Source organism: Plectropomus leopardus, chromosome 12 (genome assembly GCF_008729295.1).
Source record: "Plectropomus leopardus isolate mb chromosome 12, YSFRI_Pleo_2.0, whole genome shotgun sequence".
Lineage (NCBI taxonomy): Eukaryota > Metazoa > Chordata > Actinopteri > Perciformes > Serranidae > Plectropomus > Plectropomus leopardus.
In genome coordinates this window covers 1,828,207-1,846,299 of record NC_056474.1, presented here as the reverse complement: position 1 = coordinate 1,846,299, position 18,093 = coordinate 1,828,207, and the positions used below count along the sequence as shown (strand labels likewise).

Below are 18,093 nucleotides of genomic sequence, written 5' to 3'. Positions count from 1 at the left end.
AAGAATAAAAACACATGATTTAAATCTTCACCGAAATAATAAAAAACACACATTTTTCCTCTTACCTGTAGTGCTTTTTATCAGTCTAGATAGTTTTGGCAGATAGTTTTACGCCAGAACTATCTGGACTGATTAACAGCACTACAGGTAAGAGGAAAACATGTATTGTTGATTTTGGGATGCTATGTCCCTTCAAATAACTTACATCTATGTGAGTTTACAGAAGTCAGTAGTTTGTCCATAAGTATGCCACTTAAGTCCAGCGTAGAGCGGCTGAGTGAACATGGTCTGGACTCTGTGGAGGAGAGTCATGGTTTCAGAGACGCTGGAAGGACAGAATACCTGCACTGTGATCCAGGTACACTCCTAATCTGGAGGACTGAGGACCTGAGACGGAAGTTTGGACATTGTTGTACCATAATGTGTATCTGTTATTGTCATACCATAATGCCCAAGATTTGTCATTGCAACCAAATGTACATTCATTTGAGTTCCCAGCTCTACTAATGTCCTTGTATGCGACTGCCACAATGACACCTCTCCCGCTCCACTCCACCTCCCAGTAACAACGTCCAGTCAGACTCTCTCTGCTCAGGACCTGCAAGACGTTAGTGAATCTGTCCGGGTGACCAGGATAAGACTGATACTCATAAGATGACGAGACTAATAAAACCCTGAAGACTGATGTGACTTTTGAGCCATTGTAACTTTTTTGTTCCCCTCAGATAATAACATAGATTATTGTTTACTGTGTTTGGATCCAGTGTGATTTCACATGAATGTTTTAAGAATCAGCTCTGGTTTTGGGCTCTGGTTGTGAACAGTAAAACATCCACTTGAGTCACTGCCAGTGAGACATTTGTCCATGTCTCCTTCAGAACGTCCTGTAGTTTATCTCTGGCTTCTGACACAGCTGCTGTCACGTCCTCAAAGTACCTCAGAGGACGGATGTTGATGCTGGATGACTGTGTGGACTCGCTGAGTGCTGACAGTGAGGTGTAGCTGCGTAGAAACTGGGTGTGATGGTCTGTGTGTGAGAGCTGCTCCAGCTCAGCGTCTCTCCTCTGCAGCTCGCTGATCTCCTGCTGCAGCTCCTCCTCGAGCTCTCTGACTCGACTCACTTCAGTTTGCTGCTGCGATCTGAGCTGCTGCTTCACGTCGGAGCGGCTTTTCTCCAGGAGACGGATCAGCTGGGTGAAGATCCTCTCGCTGTCCTCCACTGCTTTATCAGCGGAGGCGTTGATGTCCTCCACCTCCTGCTGCAGCAGCTTCACGTCTTTCTGTCTGTCCTGGATTCTCTGCTGGATGTTTAGTCGACTCCCCTCGAGCTCTCTCTGTTTCTCGTCTCTCTCTGCTGCAGCTGACACTGTGTCGTGGCCTTTATGTGTCTCCACGGAGCAGAGATAACAGATACACTGCTGATCGGTGCGGCAGAACATCTTCATCACCTCATCGTGACGAGAGCAGATGTTGTCCTGCAGCTTCTCGGAGGGCTCCACCAGCTGGTGTTTCTTGAATGTGTCTGAATGATAATGAGGCTGGAGGTGTTGCTTACAAAAGAGCCAGACACTGCAGACAGGACTGTCAGCTTTCAGTTTTCTCCCAGTGCAGACATCACAGGCCACATCTTCATCTCCAGCGTAGCAGAGATCAGCAGGAGCAGCTTCAGTCTTCTTCAGCTGCTCCACCAAAGCTGCTAACATGGTGTTTTTCAGCAGGACGGGCCTCGGGGTGAAGCTCTGCCGACACTGAGGGCAGCTGTAGATCCTCTTCTCGTCCTCTTCATCCCAGAAACCTTTAATACAGTTCATGCAGTAGCTGTGTCCACAGGGAGTCGTCACCGGATCCTTCAGCAGATCCAGACAGATCGAACAAGAGAAGGTTTCTCGGTCCAGCTGAACTCCTTTCTGCGCCATTTCACCTCGTGGCAGTGACTGTATGAGTTTCACTTTCTCACAGATGAAACTAGTTTGAGCTCTGATCTCAAACAGCATGCAGTGACTGCACTCGCTGTGTGTGAGAGCAGGAAGAGGAGGGAGGGCTCATCGAACTCTGACTCACTCCAGGAAGAGGAGCGCTCTGACAGACACGGTGTTAACAAAAGAGCTCGTTTCTCATGTAGAAACACTGATCACCTGCACTTTTAGGATGTAAATTAGAACCGGGGACTTTATGGACAAAATTTGAGAGAAATATGTCCTTTCAGGTGCATTGAAAAGTCTAGATCTTTAAGTCTTTGATACATTTGCAAATTATCTGTATACCTTTCAAAAACATGGTAAGAGGGAAATGAGCAATGAAAAGAAATAACCCCAAAATAATTAAGAAATTAGTCAAAAGTGCCAGAAAATTACCTGAAGGTTTTTGTTAAATGGAAAATAACAAGGGAATCACCTAAAAAAGTGCATGAAAATATTCGAATTTTGTGACACGCTCACTGACATGCCTGTTAATAGAAAATGAAATGCATTTTATTAGATTCCAGCCAGTTGCTTAATTGCAAACATGGAAAAGAAGTTCATGTACAGAAAACTATCACGATATTGTGGCTTTGAGACTAGACTCCCTGCTGAGTTTGAAATTTGGGGAAAAAAACATGATTTAAATCTCAAAAAATACACAAACGCATAAATCTCAAAGAAACCCAGAAACCATGATGACTGTGGTTTGTTATTGTGTCATTTATTCTGCCTCAATTATTTCGAGGCACTTCATTTGACTTGAATTAACATCAAACATCCTGCTGTGAGCAAAGAAATCAGCAAACACTCATTAGCATGTGGTCACATGAAACCCCGGTGTTCGCCGTAACGCTGGTAGTTTGGGAATCAACAGAGGCGGGATCAAGGCGGGGTTTTGCAAGTCACAAGAAAGTCTTTGTGCTCAAGTCCGAAGTCAAGACAAGTCACCAATCAAGTCCCAAATCCTAAACTTTGAGTTTGAAGTCCTAAAAAAAAATCATATTTTAGTCCTAAAAAATGTAAAGCCATTTAATAACTGGGTAATAATATATTACCTAAAAAAAAAACAAAAAAAAAAGTTTAAAATTTGCAGTTTAAAATTTTTATTAATTTTTTGAGACATCTTTTTAAACAAGTTCAGCTGCACTTAATTAATTACTGCCTTGTGGTTGTGCCTCAGGAGATCTCTACAACCAGCACAGTTTCAAGATGAGTGATGCCGATTCAGTATTTGACGAAGGTCACGTTTCGACAAGAATGGCCCTGCTATGAATGAAAATGTTTTAAAACAAATCTGCGTTCATATGGTAACATTGTAAGAACGATCCTCGTGTAAACGGATCCACAAAACCAACAGAAAACGCTGTAGTATGCCTGCGGGGTCAGTAGTTGGCGGTATAACTTTGTAATGAAACACCATAGAAGAAGACCACGTGAATGCGCAAAGTGCGGCTGTGACGTCACCATTCTTACAGGATTCGCACATCGCCAGTTTATACGTGACAGAAGGGGTGGCGTTTTCAAAAAAATACACTCTGGAACCTGTTTTCAAAAGTTTGTGTTTTCAGGCCCCAAAAAGGCAGCTGTCGAGTAAATAAAAGGCCAAACCGCAACTAAAGTTTGATGTTTCAGGTAACAACCGTTGCCGTGTAAACAGCCCCTCGTATCTGACCAAATGTCCCCCCTTCTGTTCCTGAGATATGACGCTGAGTAACGATGATGTCACCGTTGATCTTGACCTTTTGTACATAAAATGTCATCACTTCATCATTTAATCCTATCAGACAGTTTTGTGAAATTTTGTCATAATTAGTGTAAAAATTCTTCAGTTATGGCTAAAAACATGTTTTATGAGGTCACCTTGACCTTTAGACTTCGACCACCAGATTCTAATCAGTTCATTCTTGAGTTCAAGTGGATGTTTGTGCTAAATTTGAGGAAACTCCCTTAAGGCCATCCTCAGATACCGTGTTCACGAAAATGAGACGGATGCAAGGTCACAGTGATCTTGACCTTTGACCACCAAATTCTAGTATTTTATCTTAAGAGCCAGCTTGAAAGTTTGTGCCAATTTTTTTTTAAAAATCCCTCAAGGTTTCATTGATATCGTATCCACAAGATTGACACAGGTGAGGTCACAGTGACCTTCATCTTTTGACCACCAAAATCTAATCAGTTCATCCAAACAGTCCAAGTGAACATTTGTGCCAAATGTGAAGAAATTCCCTCAAGGCAAAACATTATGGTGTCACAGTGAAGTTGACCTTTGACCTTTTGTACATAACATTTCATCACTTCATTCTGTTATTCTATCAGACATTAATATGAAATGTTGTCATATTTAGCATAACAATTCTGGAGTCATGGCCAAAAACATGTTTTATGAGGTCACAGTGACCTTTCATCACCAACTTTCTTCTCGAGTCTGAGTGGATGTTTGTGCCAAATTCTAGGAAATTACCTCAAGACCTTCTTTGAGATATCACATTCATGCAATGAAAAAAAAAAACACAAGGTCACGGTTACTTTTGACCACCAGATTCTAATCACCCTAATCACTATACTTGAGTCATAGTCATCGACGTTTGTGCCAAATTTGAATAAATTCCTTCAGGGTTCTCTTGAGATCGGGGTAGGAGTAAAAGGCCGTCTCTTTTGTCTGTTTGTTTTTGTTCATTATAAGTTTTGTAAGGCGCATTTGCTTTAATTTGTGTGTTTGAAATAAAGATTATTTCAGGTATCGCGTTGACGAGAATCGGATGGACGGATGTACAAACAAGTCGAAAAAATAAAGCCTCCGGCCACAGCGAGGAGGCATGAAAATAAAAGAGCCGCGTAAAAATAGAGCAAGCGTGGTCTGTGTGGTCAGTCAGCAGCTTCGTCCGTTTTTTAACATGTACTCATCATTTAAGGATCCCAAATGAGCGAGTTTGTTCAGTCACAGCTGGAAGGGCTCATTGGTCGGGATAACAACGTTAGCAAATTAGCAGCAAATTAACAAACAATTCCATAAAACACTAAACAAAGACCGAGTCCGAACTCACTCCCTTTTCATACCGTTTAGTGCACTGTGTTTACCCTGCGCCATTTTAATTTGTCGTCTGAATTTTGAGTGTAAAATTTTCTGCAAACGATCCCAAAATGCAATGTGCCAGATTTTTATAGATGCAGAAGCTACACCTGTGACGACGTTTGAGCGCCTGAAAAACGAGGCTTTTTTTTTTTTTTTTTTACAGATTTGCACAAAACTTGAGCAATATTTTCAAAATGTTGATAAAACAAAATTGCGAGATGCATTGCAGATTTTCGAATCGCCTGAAATACCACCTCATGCGAGCGTAAAAACTTTTTTTGGTTCCTAAATTGACGTGTTTCCGTTAGGCGTATTTCATATTCGCAGTCTGAATTTGCACAATTCGAGGGCGGCTGAACTGCCGATTGTCTGCTGTATTAGGAGAAGCGGACGAGGTAACGAGGGAGTGATTTCGGACGCAGCCTCAGAGTGCCGTTAAGTATCTACGGGCGAAGGCGAGCCTCAGCAGGCGGACTCGGCCAGCCTCTCGGGCCGAGCTGACTGACAGGTGCTGGGCGGCGTGAAGACGTCCGGGTCGCTGATGCCCAGCTGCAGGCTGAAGAAGCGGGTGGAGGTGGTGACGCTGCTGTTCCTGGTGTAGGTCTCCTGCACCGGGTAGCAGTCCTTCAGGGTGTAAACGCCCACCCAGGTCTCATCTGGTGGAGAGACGAGCAGACGAGGCGGCTCAGAGAGGAACGTTTTAATCCACCAACAGCTGAGACCTGCTGAGACCTGCTGAGACCCGCTGAAAGCTGCTGAAACCTGCTGAAACCTGCTGAGACCTGCTGAAACCTGCTGAAAGCTGCTGAAACTTGCTGAAACTTGTTGGAAGCTGCTGAAAACTGTCTGGCATGAAAGAAGGAACCTCACTGTTAGTTTATTTTAATGTGAAGCAGGAACGCTGCTTACAGCTGCATTTAAATGTCTTTTTACATAAAAACATGTTGACTTTATGTAATGTGGAAGGGTTCACTCTAACGAACCCGCAGATAATTATTATCAGAGTCTGCAGCTAGCAGCTTAACCCTTTGAAACTTGAGCAAATTGGCTTGATTTGTTTACGAGAAAAGAGAGAGAAGGCAAAGAGCGACAAACCAAAAAAAAGAACCGACCCAAAAATTTACCAGAAATTAGTAAAAAGTACAAGAAAATAATTACCTGAAAATTATTTAAAAAAGAGAAAAGGTTGAAAAAAACAAGGAAATCATTTAAAAGAAGAAAAAATGAAAAAGAAAGTTAAAAAAACAAGGAAATGACCTGAAAATTATCTTTAAAAAACAAACAAGGAAATTACCTTAAAATCATTTTAAAACAGAAAATCAAAAAGAAAGTTTAAAAAAACAAAGACATGACATGAATAATAAATAAATAAGTAAAATAAATACATGAATAAAAATGCAAAAAATAGCACAGAAAATAAATAAGCAAATCAATATGAAAATGAATAAATTGATAAATAAAATGTAAAATTAAATGGGGAAATTAAATAAATATTTGGCATTTTTATTTATTAAATGATGCATTTATTTATGTATTTATTATTTTTTTAATCAGTTATCTGCTGAGAAAATTAACCAAAACTGACATCCGTACTTTCCACTGCGTCTAAATAAGAAAGACGGTAAATTTATTTATTAACCCTTTTGTAACCAGCTGACAGCTGAGATTAAACCTGCAGAAGACCTCTGTGTACATTTGTTTTTTAAATTTAAGAGTGTTTGTGTAAAATCTTACGTTGGCGTGCCGGCTTCCTGTCTGACCACTCCTGAACCTCCACGTTGTCCCCGGGGCCCCCGATGATGTACTGGTCCTCGAAGGTGGAGTTGGACGGGATGTCGAAGGGATCCCAGTCCTCCGTCAGAGCGATCTTTGAGCAGTCTTTGGTCTTCTGGTCAATCTGGAACATCACCCCGCTCTGGTACAGGTAGATGTACTCGAAAAACCTGGAGCAGACGGAGAGAACGCGGGAGAAGTGAGACGGAGAATTTAACCCTTTGGGACCACTTCAATATCACGCGCTTGTATCGCTCTGCACACAAAACGCATTTTCCTAAATCAAGATTTAAAAAAGTCATACATTAACAATATTTTCACCTTTGAGTTATTTTTAACCAATATCTCTCCTAATCCTAAATATCAAATATGCATTAATTTTCAGAATTTTAACCCTTTGAATGTCAGGTTTTTGACACAATGCCACAGAAAAATGTGCTTTTTCAAAATCAGGCTATAAAAAATATCCTACATTAATATGCCCACCTGCTCTCACTGAGTGTTTAAAAAATCAACATCACTCCTAATCACAAATATGAAAGGCTTATTCATTTTTAGAATTTTAACCCTTTAAATGCCAGGTGTTTTCTCACAGTGCCACTATGTTTTAAGATGAAAAACCCCCAAAGCAAAACAGAAAAAATGAATTATTTTCAATATACTACATGCAAACGAGCTTTTTTAAAATGATCACTGCCTGGGATATTTTAATGATTGACTGCAACACTGATTGTGACAGTGCAGATAGTGGAAATAGCATGTATTTCTCCATATGCCAAATACGCTTTGATGGCTGTGGGATCAAAAATTGCAGTTTGATGTATGGCACATTATTTTGTGTATCCACAGTGTATTTTAGACTTAGTGTTGCAGCTGAGCTGGAAATTACAAGATCAAACAAAATCTTGCCAAGATTTTTACCATATGCATAAACACAGACAAAATTATAAAAAAAAGAACAAAAAAGACTATTGTAAAGTGCATAAAATGCACCAAACCGTTCCAAAGGGTTAACAATGTTTTTTTAAGTACTGGTATTGAGTATCTTTGTTTAAACCTCAGATATATTGTGATAACATTGTTCTCACCAGCTGTTTTGTCACCACAGAGTTGGACAAACAGTGAAAAATCACTGAATACTGGAAAGACTTTCCTGGACTGGAAGACTTTGGGGCTGAGGGGTGTCCACATACTTTTGGCCGTGTACTTTTTAAAACATGCAGCTGTCACATCGCAAACTAAACAAACCAAAGTCGATCAGCAGCATTTGTCCTGCCAGATTATTTCTCAACTGCAGACTTCAGTCCCGGCAGAGACTCACTGTTGGTTTATTGTTGCAAAACTGCAGCAGCAAATAACAAAAATGAACAGGCAGCTAACGGGAGTCTGCTGCAGCTGCTACCAGCTGATAACACTATTCAAATGTATTCAAATGTTCAATTCAGTTTGATGAAAAAAAAAGAACAAACTTTTTTTAAAAACTGAAAATAGCAACAAGTGCAGATAAAATGTTTAATAATAATAATAATAATAATAATAATAATAATTTATTATTATTATTATTATTATTATTATATCAGTAATAATAATAACTTTTTGAGTCCTGCTTTTGTAATATTTTTGTGTTGCTTTAGTTTTTTCTTTCTGTTTCTAGTGCTACAGAAACGACTTATTCTTTATTTATTGTATATTTACTTGTGCATTTGATCATATGCTGTAAATATGGTATATGATTTTAAATCATCTTTTCATCTTTGCGCCTCTCATCTGCACTTTGATCATTTTAGTGATTTGGTTTTTTAAAAATAATTTATTGACTAATTTTACCTTTTATATCTTATCTCTTTACTCTTTAATGTAAATCTGTGTCCTTATTATCCTAATAATAATATTATTTTATATTGTATTATTTAATAACTTAATATTATTTACTATATGATTTTTATAATATTTTATTGCATTACGCTTACATTTTCTAAATATTTATTGGTTGAGTACTTTTTTTTAATAACTTCGCTTCATTCTTGTTGACCTTTTGTATACACATTTTGTTCTTGCCCTTTTTGTTTAACTGTTCTCGACCTTTCTCTGTTTGGCACATTTGTTGATGTTTGTTTGTTTGTTTGTTTGTTTGTTTGTTTTTATTCCCTGAGTTCCTGCCTTTGCTTTGTCTGTCGAAGCACTCTGTAAACAACTGTTTATAAGGTTTATATATAAATATAACCATAATAAACTAATAATAATAATAATATAAAAGTAAATAAACAAATACAATAAAAAAATGAATACATTAATAAATAATTAAAAATACATTAATAAATAGTTTTGATTTTTTGTTGTTGTTTTTGTGTTACATAATGGAAAGCACAAAGAGGATAAAAAATACATGTGGTTGTGGCAGAAACCTGTATTGGCTTAAATGAAAAACCACACCCAGAAAAACACAAAATAAATAAATAAAACAAAACAAAACAAAACAAACAAACGAAAGGCACATCCCAGCCTCCCCGCTGCTCTGATAATAAAGAACAGTCCCTTCGGTCGGTAATTATTTAGCTTTAATATTTCACATATTTCAGCCTCGTTATTTGATCAGACATTGACTCTGCAGAGAACATTTGGATATTTGAGGACTCACTTCTGACACGGGGTGTGCTTCTTGTGCTGCTGCAGGACTCGGATCCTCTGGTTCAGGCCGTCGTAGGAGACCGCGGCCCGTCTGTTCCTGCCGGTGCTGTGGTCGTACTGCACCCAGCGGCCCTCCCACTGCAGCGGGGCGAGGCACGGCCCGGCCGCCGGGGACACGCTCCGCCCGAGGACGCCGAGGACAGACGCCCCGGCGGCGGCCAGAAACACGAGCAACAGTCGGTGCATCCCGTCTGTAGGTACCGGAGTCCCGTTAGCTGATCCCGTTATTATTGTTGATAAGCTGCACCTGCTGCAGAAAAGCTCGCGAGAGTTGGTCGTAAAAGACGCTCCGGGTATGGTTTTCAAAATAAAAGCTTGTATGACATTTTCAAATATTGGAATAAAAAAAGCAAAACAAAACAAAACAAAAAAAAAAAAAAAAAAAAAACAATGTCACTCAGAACTTAAATCAGGTAAAGTAAACCAACAGCAACTGCAGAAAATAACAGAAAATACAACTATTTAAATACATAAAGGAAAAGGGAAGAGAAAGATGATATGAGTTTTAAAGATACTGCATGAATAAGAGTTTAAACTTTTTATAATTTTCTGAAATACAACTGTTACGCAGTTCTGCTTGATTTAACAATAATAAGGCATTTATTAAATTCATTATATTAAATTAAACTTTATATTATAATGAAGAACTACTTTTTTTATTTACATTTTGTATAAGGCGGAAACTAATGATATTATAATGATTATTATTTCTTTTTATTTGTTATTATGGATTAATCAGCGGATTAGTTTTCTCTATTTATTGCTTGGTTTGTAAAGATCTGAAAATACTGAGAAATGACATTAAAATCAATCAGTTCCCAAAATAAAGACGTCACTTTTTTGGTGACATATTTTAAATGAGACATAGAATAAAGTGATTTTATCTCATTTTGTTAAGTTCAGATTTTTTTTTCTGACAGAGGCATGTGTTGAGGGCAAGCTGTTTTTGAAGGAATGCTTTCTTTAAAAATTGCGGGTAAATTAAAAAACAAAATATAAATACAGCCATTTTAATTTGTATGCCCCTCCCCTAAGGCAAAATTAAAATAAATAAAAAAAAAAAATAAAGTCCCTCCCTAGTGTTTAAAAACTATTTGACTTTATTGCAACCCCACCCCCATAAATAACGAACAGTCCCTAACAAGCCAACTAGGATAAAATATTAAATATTAATAGCAGTTCCAGTCAAATTTCCCCATATATATATAAAAGAAAACAAAATAATACAGTAACTCTATGTCAAACTGTGTTACTTACTTACACAATAATTTAAAAAAAAACAAAAACCTAAATAATTAATTAATCTAGAAATAAAATAACATTTAACTGCTTATTTCTCCGGCTGTGAGTCTCTGCTCCGCCGCTAGAGGGCAGACGTTCACGTTCACGTTTTGTCTGCGTCATCGCGTACCGCTGCGTGATGACGTCTCCACACCAGCCAACATGGCGCAGAAACAACGTGGGAAAACAACCTCGGCGTCAAAAACGGCGGATCCCGAAAAAAATGCAGAAAATATCAATTTAGTGTTGGAGTCCAGCGACGATGAGACGCCGGAGGAGGTGACCTTTGAAGACTCAAAGGCTGCGGCTCTGCGGAGCATGAAACAGGCGCTGGACACAGCCAGCCAGAAGGTAGCTAATGCTACTTCCGTTCAACAACCAAACTCCATTCAAAATACTCTGTTTTTACGCGTTTTCGTGTTAATTTACAGAATAAATACACGTTAAAGAGTCTTTTAATTGCATATTCAGATTTTTTATGGAGCATTTTACTCATCGGCATGAATATTCATCACCAAGCATCTCATTATTTGAATAAAAATACATGTAATCATTTCTTAATTACAAAAAAATACCTAATAAGTCGATGGATTTTTGCAACGAGGTGCTGTTTTGGACTGCATGTGTGCCATGCCGATATGACGTGTCGCTTCAAGATCATTATATCATGTTAAAATTTGGGGCCTGCACTTTTTGCGTGTGACCAAATTTCGCTGTATATGACATTTTATTAAATTGACTTTGGTGCGATGATCCGTCTGCTGCCATAAAACAGTTTAACTTTAAACCAGGTAAACAGTAATATCAGGTAACATTTGATGTGTTTGCAGAGAAAAAGAGCTGCTGAAAGAGAAGAGAAGGAAGAGGCAGGAATTATTCCAGGAACAGAAGGTATGTGACTGTGTTTTAGTACCACAAATGACCAGTAAGGGACTGTTCGTTATTAAACGCATCATTAAACTTCGAATTAAGCACAGGTGATGCCTGGCTCAGTGGTATGGGCGCTATTAATAGCCACCTCCGTGCGTATTGGTCGCGCGCGCAATGACAGGTGTTTTGTTGCAAAAACCTCACAGGAGTGAGACAGTTTGTAAAACTGCTCCAGTTGCAGCGAGCTGTCGGACATGTCCACGCTGGAGCGGGCTGTCGGACATGTCCACGCTGGAGCGGGCTGTCGGACATGTCCACGCTGGAGCGAGCTGTCGGACATGTCCACGCTGGAGCGAGCTGTCGGACATGTCCACGCTGGAGCGGGCTGTCGGACATGTCCACGCTGGAGCGAGCTGTCGGACATGTCCACGCTGGAGCGGGCTGTCGGACATCAGCTGTTTGGTCCGGATAATGAAATGCTGTGGCTGTCAAACACTCAGCTGTTCTGAGTCAAAGTCCTTCACTGCATTTGGTTCACTGCGGAGCTATTCTTATTATTATTGGCTGTTCGTGTTGTCGTCATTCTGTCGACTGTGTCATATATAAATCGTGGAAAAGTTACATCGTGATTGATATCGTTATCGTTTTATCGCTCAGCCCTACCTCTGGCCACAGCTACCGCCGGTTCAGAGGCATAAAAATAGATATTTAGAAAAAGTGGCCAACTAAATAATGTGAAATAAAGCTTCGTCACTGCTGTTTCTCACAGAAAAGAAAACTCTTACCGGCTGACGTGTTGGAGGAAATCAATTCAGCTCCTTCAAAGTAAGTTTAGCGGCCTCAGTGATCGTTTTAATTTGATATATTTTTTGTCTTTGCTCAGTGAAGATTTAAACCTGTTTTTTTTTTTTACAGGAAGCAGAAACAGTCTGAGGATGAAGGTAAATTTCCTCTCCGTCCTGTTTTTGTGCATTAAAAATCGCAGCAGCAGAACGAGCTGCAGATCCGTCTGATCTGTTTCCTCTCATCGTGTCCTCACGCAGCTGAAGAGGACGACGAAGAGGACGAGACGAGGACGAAGAAAAAGAAGAGCAGCGGAAAACTGGCACGAGTCCGAAAGTATGTAAATGTCTTTTGTTTAATTGAATGAATGACGTCGACCGTCGTCTCACACGTTTTACCTCACCGAGAAAACTGCGGTGTTTGTCAGTCTGAAGGGGAACTACACGGTGCGGACGGTGAAGGAGCGAGCGGCTGCGTCCTTCCAGCAGCAGGCGGCTCAAGATTTCCTCCAGTCCAGACTGTACGGACCGGAGGCCGCAGGACCACGAGTAAGAGAGCGCCGTCAAACGCTGCAGCGTTAATTTAGAGCGATGGTGGAGTCAGGCCTGTTTTTTTACAGGGAGATGGATTTCTTTTACACTCTGGGTGTCCTTCTGAGCTTTTGCCTTATCATTTTCACAATTTAATTTAATTTATTATTAATTTTATTTTTTAGTATTTTCCACCTGATGATGTCATTTTCTGACATATTTGGCATATGAAGAAAATACGTGCGATTTCCACAAGGTCATGATGCTGCTGATCACTGACGCGTTCCAGACTGATGAAGTAAAAAGATACTTTGCATGTAGTATTTTGATGTGCTAAAAACAAAATGCCATCACGACAAAAAGGGGTTTAAATTAAAGGCTTAAAATTCTAAAAAAAAAAAAAAAAAAAGGAATATTTGATAGCAGTATTAGTGTGTGTATTTGACACTGCACAAAAAATAATAATGTATAAAAATCTGTTTTGTTGCTAATTATTGATATATCCCAGGCTGTGATAATAATATATATATATATATATATATATATATATATATATATTTTTTTTTTTTTTTTTTTTCCTATCTAAACACATAGTGGCATTGTTACCAAAACTGGCATTTAAAGGGTTTAAAGCCTGAAAATTGATGAATATTTGATATTTACAGTTAGGACTGATGTTGGTTAAAATAATAAACCCAAAGAAAGTAAAACATTTCACGCAGACAGTCGGGTGGTACTGGGAGACAAACTATGTTGCTTTCGTTCTTTTCACTGAATATTTAGTGAAATAAAAATACAAATTCAGACCTCTCTGTCAGCCGTCACTGGATGTGAATATCGCTGCTGTTTGTTACTTTTTTAAACGGAAAAACGGTCTTTTAAAACGCTGCGAGCTACACTCTGTGGCAGAAGTCTGTAAAGACGATGATCTGTCTCAATTTGAGCTTCGCTACAGTGACGTCCCATCTCTTCGCACGCAGGCGTCCTCTCTGCGGGACTCCAGCCGCGGAGACGTCGGGGACATCCAGAGCTCGCGGTCTGATTTTTAGCATAAAATGGGCTTAACGTAATCACACTTCCTGTCTTTCTGCTTCCAGATAACGAGCTGCTCTCCCTCCTGAACAAGACGGGGAGGAATAAAAGTGCCGCGGTGCAGTTTGTCAAGAAAGACTGGGGTGAGTTCAGCAGAATAAAGCTTTAACCCTTTAAACCCGACGATTTCTTCAAAAACACGGGGGGGGGAAAATGAAATTAGTAAAAAAAGATACTAGAAAATACCCTGAAAATGAGCAGAAACACAGAAAAAACTAAATGAAATGTGCTGAAAAAGAGAAAACGTAAATGTTTTTCTATAACATTGTTTTTAAAATACATAATTATAATAATTATATATAACATCAGTATAGTTTTTTTGAAATTTCTTCCCTGTTTTTCTAATATTTTTGTAATTAAATGCTCTGTCCTTTTAAAAAAAAAAATTCTGGTCATTTTTTTCTGAATGGATTTTTTTTCTTTTGGGTTAACCTTTTTTTAAAATTTGATATTACTTTTTTTTAAATATTAAATATTATCTCAACACCTCTTGTCTGCACTTTTGCTATTTTTAATGGTGATTTTTATTTAAACTTTTTCATCTTTTGGTAATTAATGTTACCTTTTATATCTTCTCTTTACTCTCATGATATGTCTTTATTTTTTATATTTTATTGCTCCGTAAAGCACTTTGATTTAGTCTTTTTTTGTCAGGTTTTACTAATTTTCTTGCAATTTTTGGGGCATTTCTTGCCGAGTTGCTAATGTTTTTTTTTCTCATGTTTTTGAAAGACATCAGGCTTCGAAGGGTTAAACAGCTTCTGAAAAGCATCTGAACGTAAACACAAACCACAGATGTTAATGCAGGTTTGAAAGGGTTAACCATGCATACGAGATATTTGTGTGTACGATGTGTCCCAACGCCACGCTGGCCTGAACAGTGTGCAGATACTCACTCCCGTGTCCTCCGTCTCCTCCGTCTCCTCCGTGTCCTCCGTGTCCTCCGTCTCCTCTGTCTCCTCCGTCTCCTCCGTGTCCTCCGTCTCCTCCGTGTCCTCCGTCTCCTCCGTGTCCTCCAGCCGCTGGCCAGAAAGCCAAAGCAGAGAAGCTGAAGAAGAGATGGATCCACAAGCAGCAGATTCCCTCCAGCTGAAAACCCGAAAACCTCCCGAAAACCTCGACCCGGGCCGGGAGACGCTCGCCGCCTGAGCAGACACACGCTCTGCTGCTCTCTGTACACTGAACTCAAACACGCAACAATCAGGACGGACCGTCAGAAACACGGAGGGGGACGCACTGTGGACCACAGAGACTCACTCACCGTGGACGCCTGATTACACACCTTTTCTGCTGCTTTAACCCTTTGAAAAATGACTAATTGGCCTGATTTCTCTCCCAAAAATAAATGGGGAAAAACGCAGTGAGCTACTAAAGAAGAAATTACCCAAAAATGAGAACATTTCTTAAAAAAAAAACAAGAAAACTAACTATAAATAAGCAAATAAAAAAGGTGAAATTACCTGAAAAAGTACTTCAAAATTCAGTTAAATTGTTTTAAATATATTATTGTGATCATGGACATTTCTCTCTGTTTTTTCAGGACATTTTTTCTGTAGCTTTATTTTTCGGGACTTTTTTCCTTACTTCAAACATTTTTTGGGACTTTTTCCCTAGCTTTTTTTTTTTTTTTTGTTTGACTATTTTCTCTATTTTTTTTTTCCTTGACTTAAAGTACATTTGAAAATTTTCTCTTAGATTTAAACTATTTAATTTTTTTTTTTTTTTTTTTTTTTTTACATTTTGTTAAATTTGCTTTTTTTTTCTCACAGTTTGGAGAACACTTCCTGTTCGTTTGCTCACTGACTTCTCTTTATGTCTCGGGGTTCAGAGGTTGAAATATCTGAACTGGGAGGTTTCATCTGTTCCTGAAGGAGCAGAAAATGTAAATATACAGTTGTTGAGTGTTAAAGGTGTTTTTTGCTCTGTTTTCTGTAAAATGATTATTAATAAAAGCTCGTTGTTAAATCTTTAAATATTCTTTCAAGACTGATCGGGACGAAAGCTCAGAAAAAACTAATACCTTCGTATTTTATTTGAACATTTTTTTAATAGTCAAACTACTTTTTACAAAGTCAAAAACAGACCTCAAGCAATTTTGGGGGCGCCTGACTCTGCTGTATTTTCTCTTTTATTTTTTTGTCACTGGATTCAGAAGAAGCTCGAGTGTCAGTGAAAAACAGGTATTCCAATATTTCTGTACGTCCAAACAGCGTTTGACTGAGATTCTCCACTTTACGTGACATTTTCTCGGTTTGCTCGGAGGCATAAAGCTGCCGGGTTAGTGAGGGGAAAATCTACTTTAGCTACCAAAAAAAAAAAATCAGTTAAAGTGTACGCTGTATTTATCATATTTTCACTGCTTTATCTTTCTGTCTGACGGCCTGATCTGGTGAAAAAAAGCTGTTTTTTTTTCGCTGAAGGCGGGAGCTGCTGCTGCGTCAATAAATCCGTTTGTGATATTGAGACTTTTGTGAATCCAAACTAACACAAAAAACAAGGAAAAAAAACAACCCTTATTATATTAGGGCCCGCTTTAATGTTACACCACTTGTATCGCTCTGTGCACAAAATTATTTAGGCTATAAAAAAATGTATATATTAATATGATTTTCTATTTTCAAATCGTTTTTTTTTTTAAAAATCAATCAACATCAGTTCTAATCATATCAAATATGAATTCATTGGCAGAATTTTAAATGCTAGATTTTTGTCATGATGCCACTGTGTTTTCAGATGAAATTAGTCTTTTTCCAAAACAGTACGTGCAAATTGATTATTAATTATTTTTTTTAAAAGTATTATGACAGTCTGGGATATGTCAGTGTGTGAGTGTAGCTGCTGACAGTCTGGGATATGTCAGTGTGAGTGTAGCTGCTGACAGTCTGGGATATGTCAGTGTGTGAGTGTAGCTGCTGACAGTCTGGGATATGTCAGTGTGCGAGTGAGCTGCTGACAGTCTGGGATATGTCAGTGTGTGAGTGTAGCTGCTGACAGTCTGGGATATGTCAGTGTGCGAGTGTGCTGCTGACAGTCTGGGATATGTCAGTGTGCGAGTGTAGCTGCTGACAGTCTGGGATATGTCAGTGTGCGAGTGTAGCTGCTGACAGTCTGGGTCAGTGTGGAGTGTAGCTGCTGACAGTCTGGGATATGTCAGTGTGTGAGTGTAGCTGCTGACAGTCTGGGATATGTCAGTGATCAGCAGCTACATTGACTGTGACAGGTCACCTAGTGGAAATAGCATGTATTTCCTCCATATGCCAAATATGGTCAAAATGACCTCATCAGGTGGAAAATAGTCAAAATGACAAATTCAGAGTCAAAAGCCCAGAATGACACCCAGAAATAATACAAGTCCTGTTTTTCTGCTCTGATGGCTGTGGGATCAAAAATGTCAGTTTGAATGGGTTTCAGTGGACATATACATGAACACAGCGCATGCGAAAAGCGCATAAAATGTTATTTTTGTTTATTGTCTAATTCTTCTTTAGATTTTGTCTGATCTCAGTTTGGCATTGACTCTTATAGTTGCAAAAATAAAGTCTTCTTTGTAAACTCTGCTTTTAAAAGGTGCTACATTTTACAGTCATTATATTAAAAAGTTATTATAATTGTAAAATATTCTGCGTAGTGCACATTTTTGTTGAGAATGAGTTGCATTTCATAAAAAAGTAACAGCAGAGATCATTAAAATATCAAATTTGGCCTCAAAAATCTGGTGTTGCTCAGACTTTCATGTCAGTCAGAGCTCTGCAAACTCACGCAGCATTTTTCCTCACGATGTTTTTCATGGCACAACAACTGCTGGGTTTTAAGGTGGACTTTTGCTCTCAGGCTTCATATGTGGGTTACTATGTTCAGAATGAATAAAAATACTTTGCAGGATTATCTTCGCAGACATCATTTAGGATTAAACTGGACTCTGAACAGCCTCAGAGTCCATGGATTCAGCGGGAAGCAGGACGGGAGTCAGACCTCAGCTCCAGGCGTCATGCAGCAGCGGCGTCATGAGGCCGGAGCATCTGAGGCTTCAGCCCTCGTGTTT

General features: G+C 39.0%; 3 protein-coding genes across 3 annotated transcripts; 1 reads left to right on the top strand and 2 right to left on the bottom strand.

Annotated features, from left to right (window-relative positions):
* Positions 1-377: 377 nt before the first annotated feature.
* Positions 378-1,949, bottom strand: LOC121951025 (E3 ubiquitin/ISG15 ligase TRIM25-like). The gene has a single exon (XM_042497190.1). It carries the CDS (start codon positions 1,914-1,916, stop codon positions 792-794), a length of 1,125 nt encoding a protein of 374 aa, XP_042353124.1. The 5' UTR covers positions 1,917-1,949; the 3' UTR covers positions 378-791.
* A 3,319-nt stretch (positions 1,950-5,268) lies between these two features.
* On the bottom strand, positions 5,269-9,755 carry epdr1 (ependymin related 1). Its single transcript, XM_042497890.1, has 3 exons — positions 9,446-9,755; positions 6,769-6,977; positions 5,269-5,690 (listed from the first exon to the last, which is right to left on the bottom strand). Exons 1-3 carry the CDS (start codon positions 9,679-9,681, stop codon positions 5,497-5,499), a joined length of 639 nt encoding a protein of 212 aa, XP_042353824.1. The 5' UTR covers positions 9,682-9,755; the 3' UTR covers positions 5,269-5,496.
* Positions 9,756-10,933: 1,178 nt separating this feature from the next.
* nol7 (nucleolar protein 7) lies at positions 10,934-15,494 on the top strand. Its single transcript, XM_042498305.1, is given in 9 exon segments — positions 10,934-11,119; positions 11,603-11,667; positions 12,416-12,471; positions 12,562-12,587; positions 12,690-12,765; positions 12,857-12,954; positions 12,957-12,977; positions 14,057-14,134; positions 15,071-15,494. Coding segments are annotated over 9 exon segments (675 nt in total). The 5' UTR covers positions 10,934-10,938; the 3' UTR covers positions 15,145-15,494.
* Positions 15,495-18,093: the final 2,599 nt, after the last annotated feature.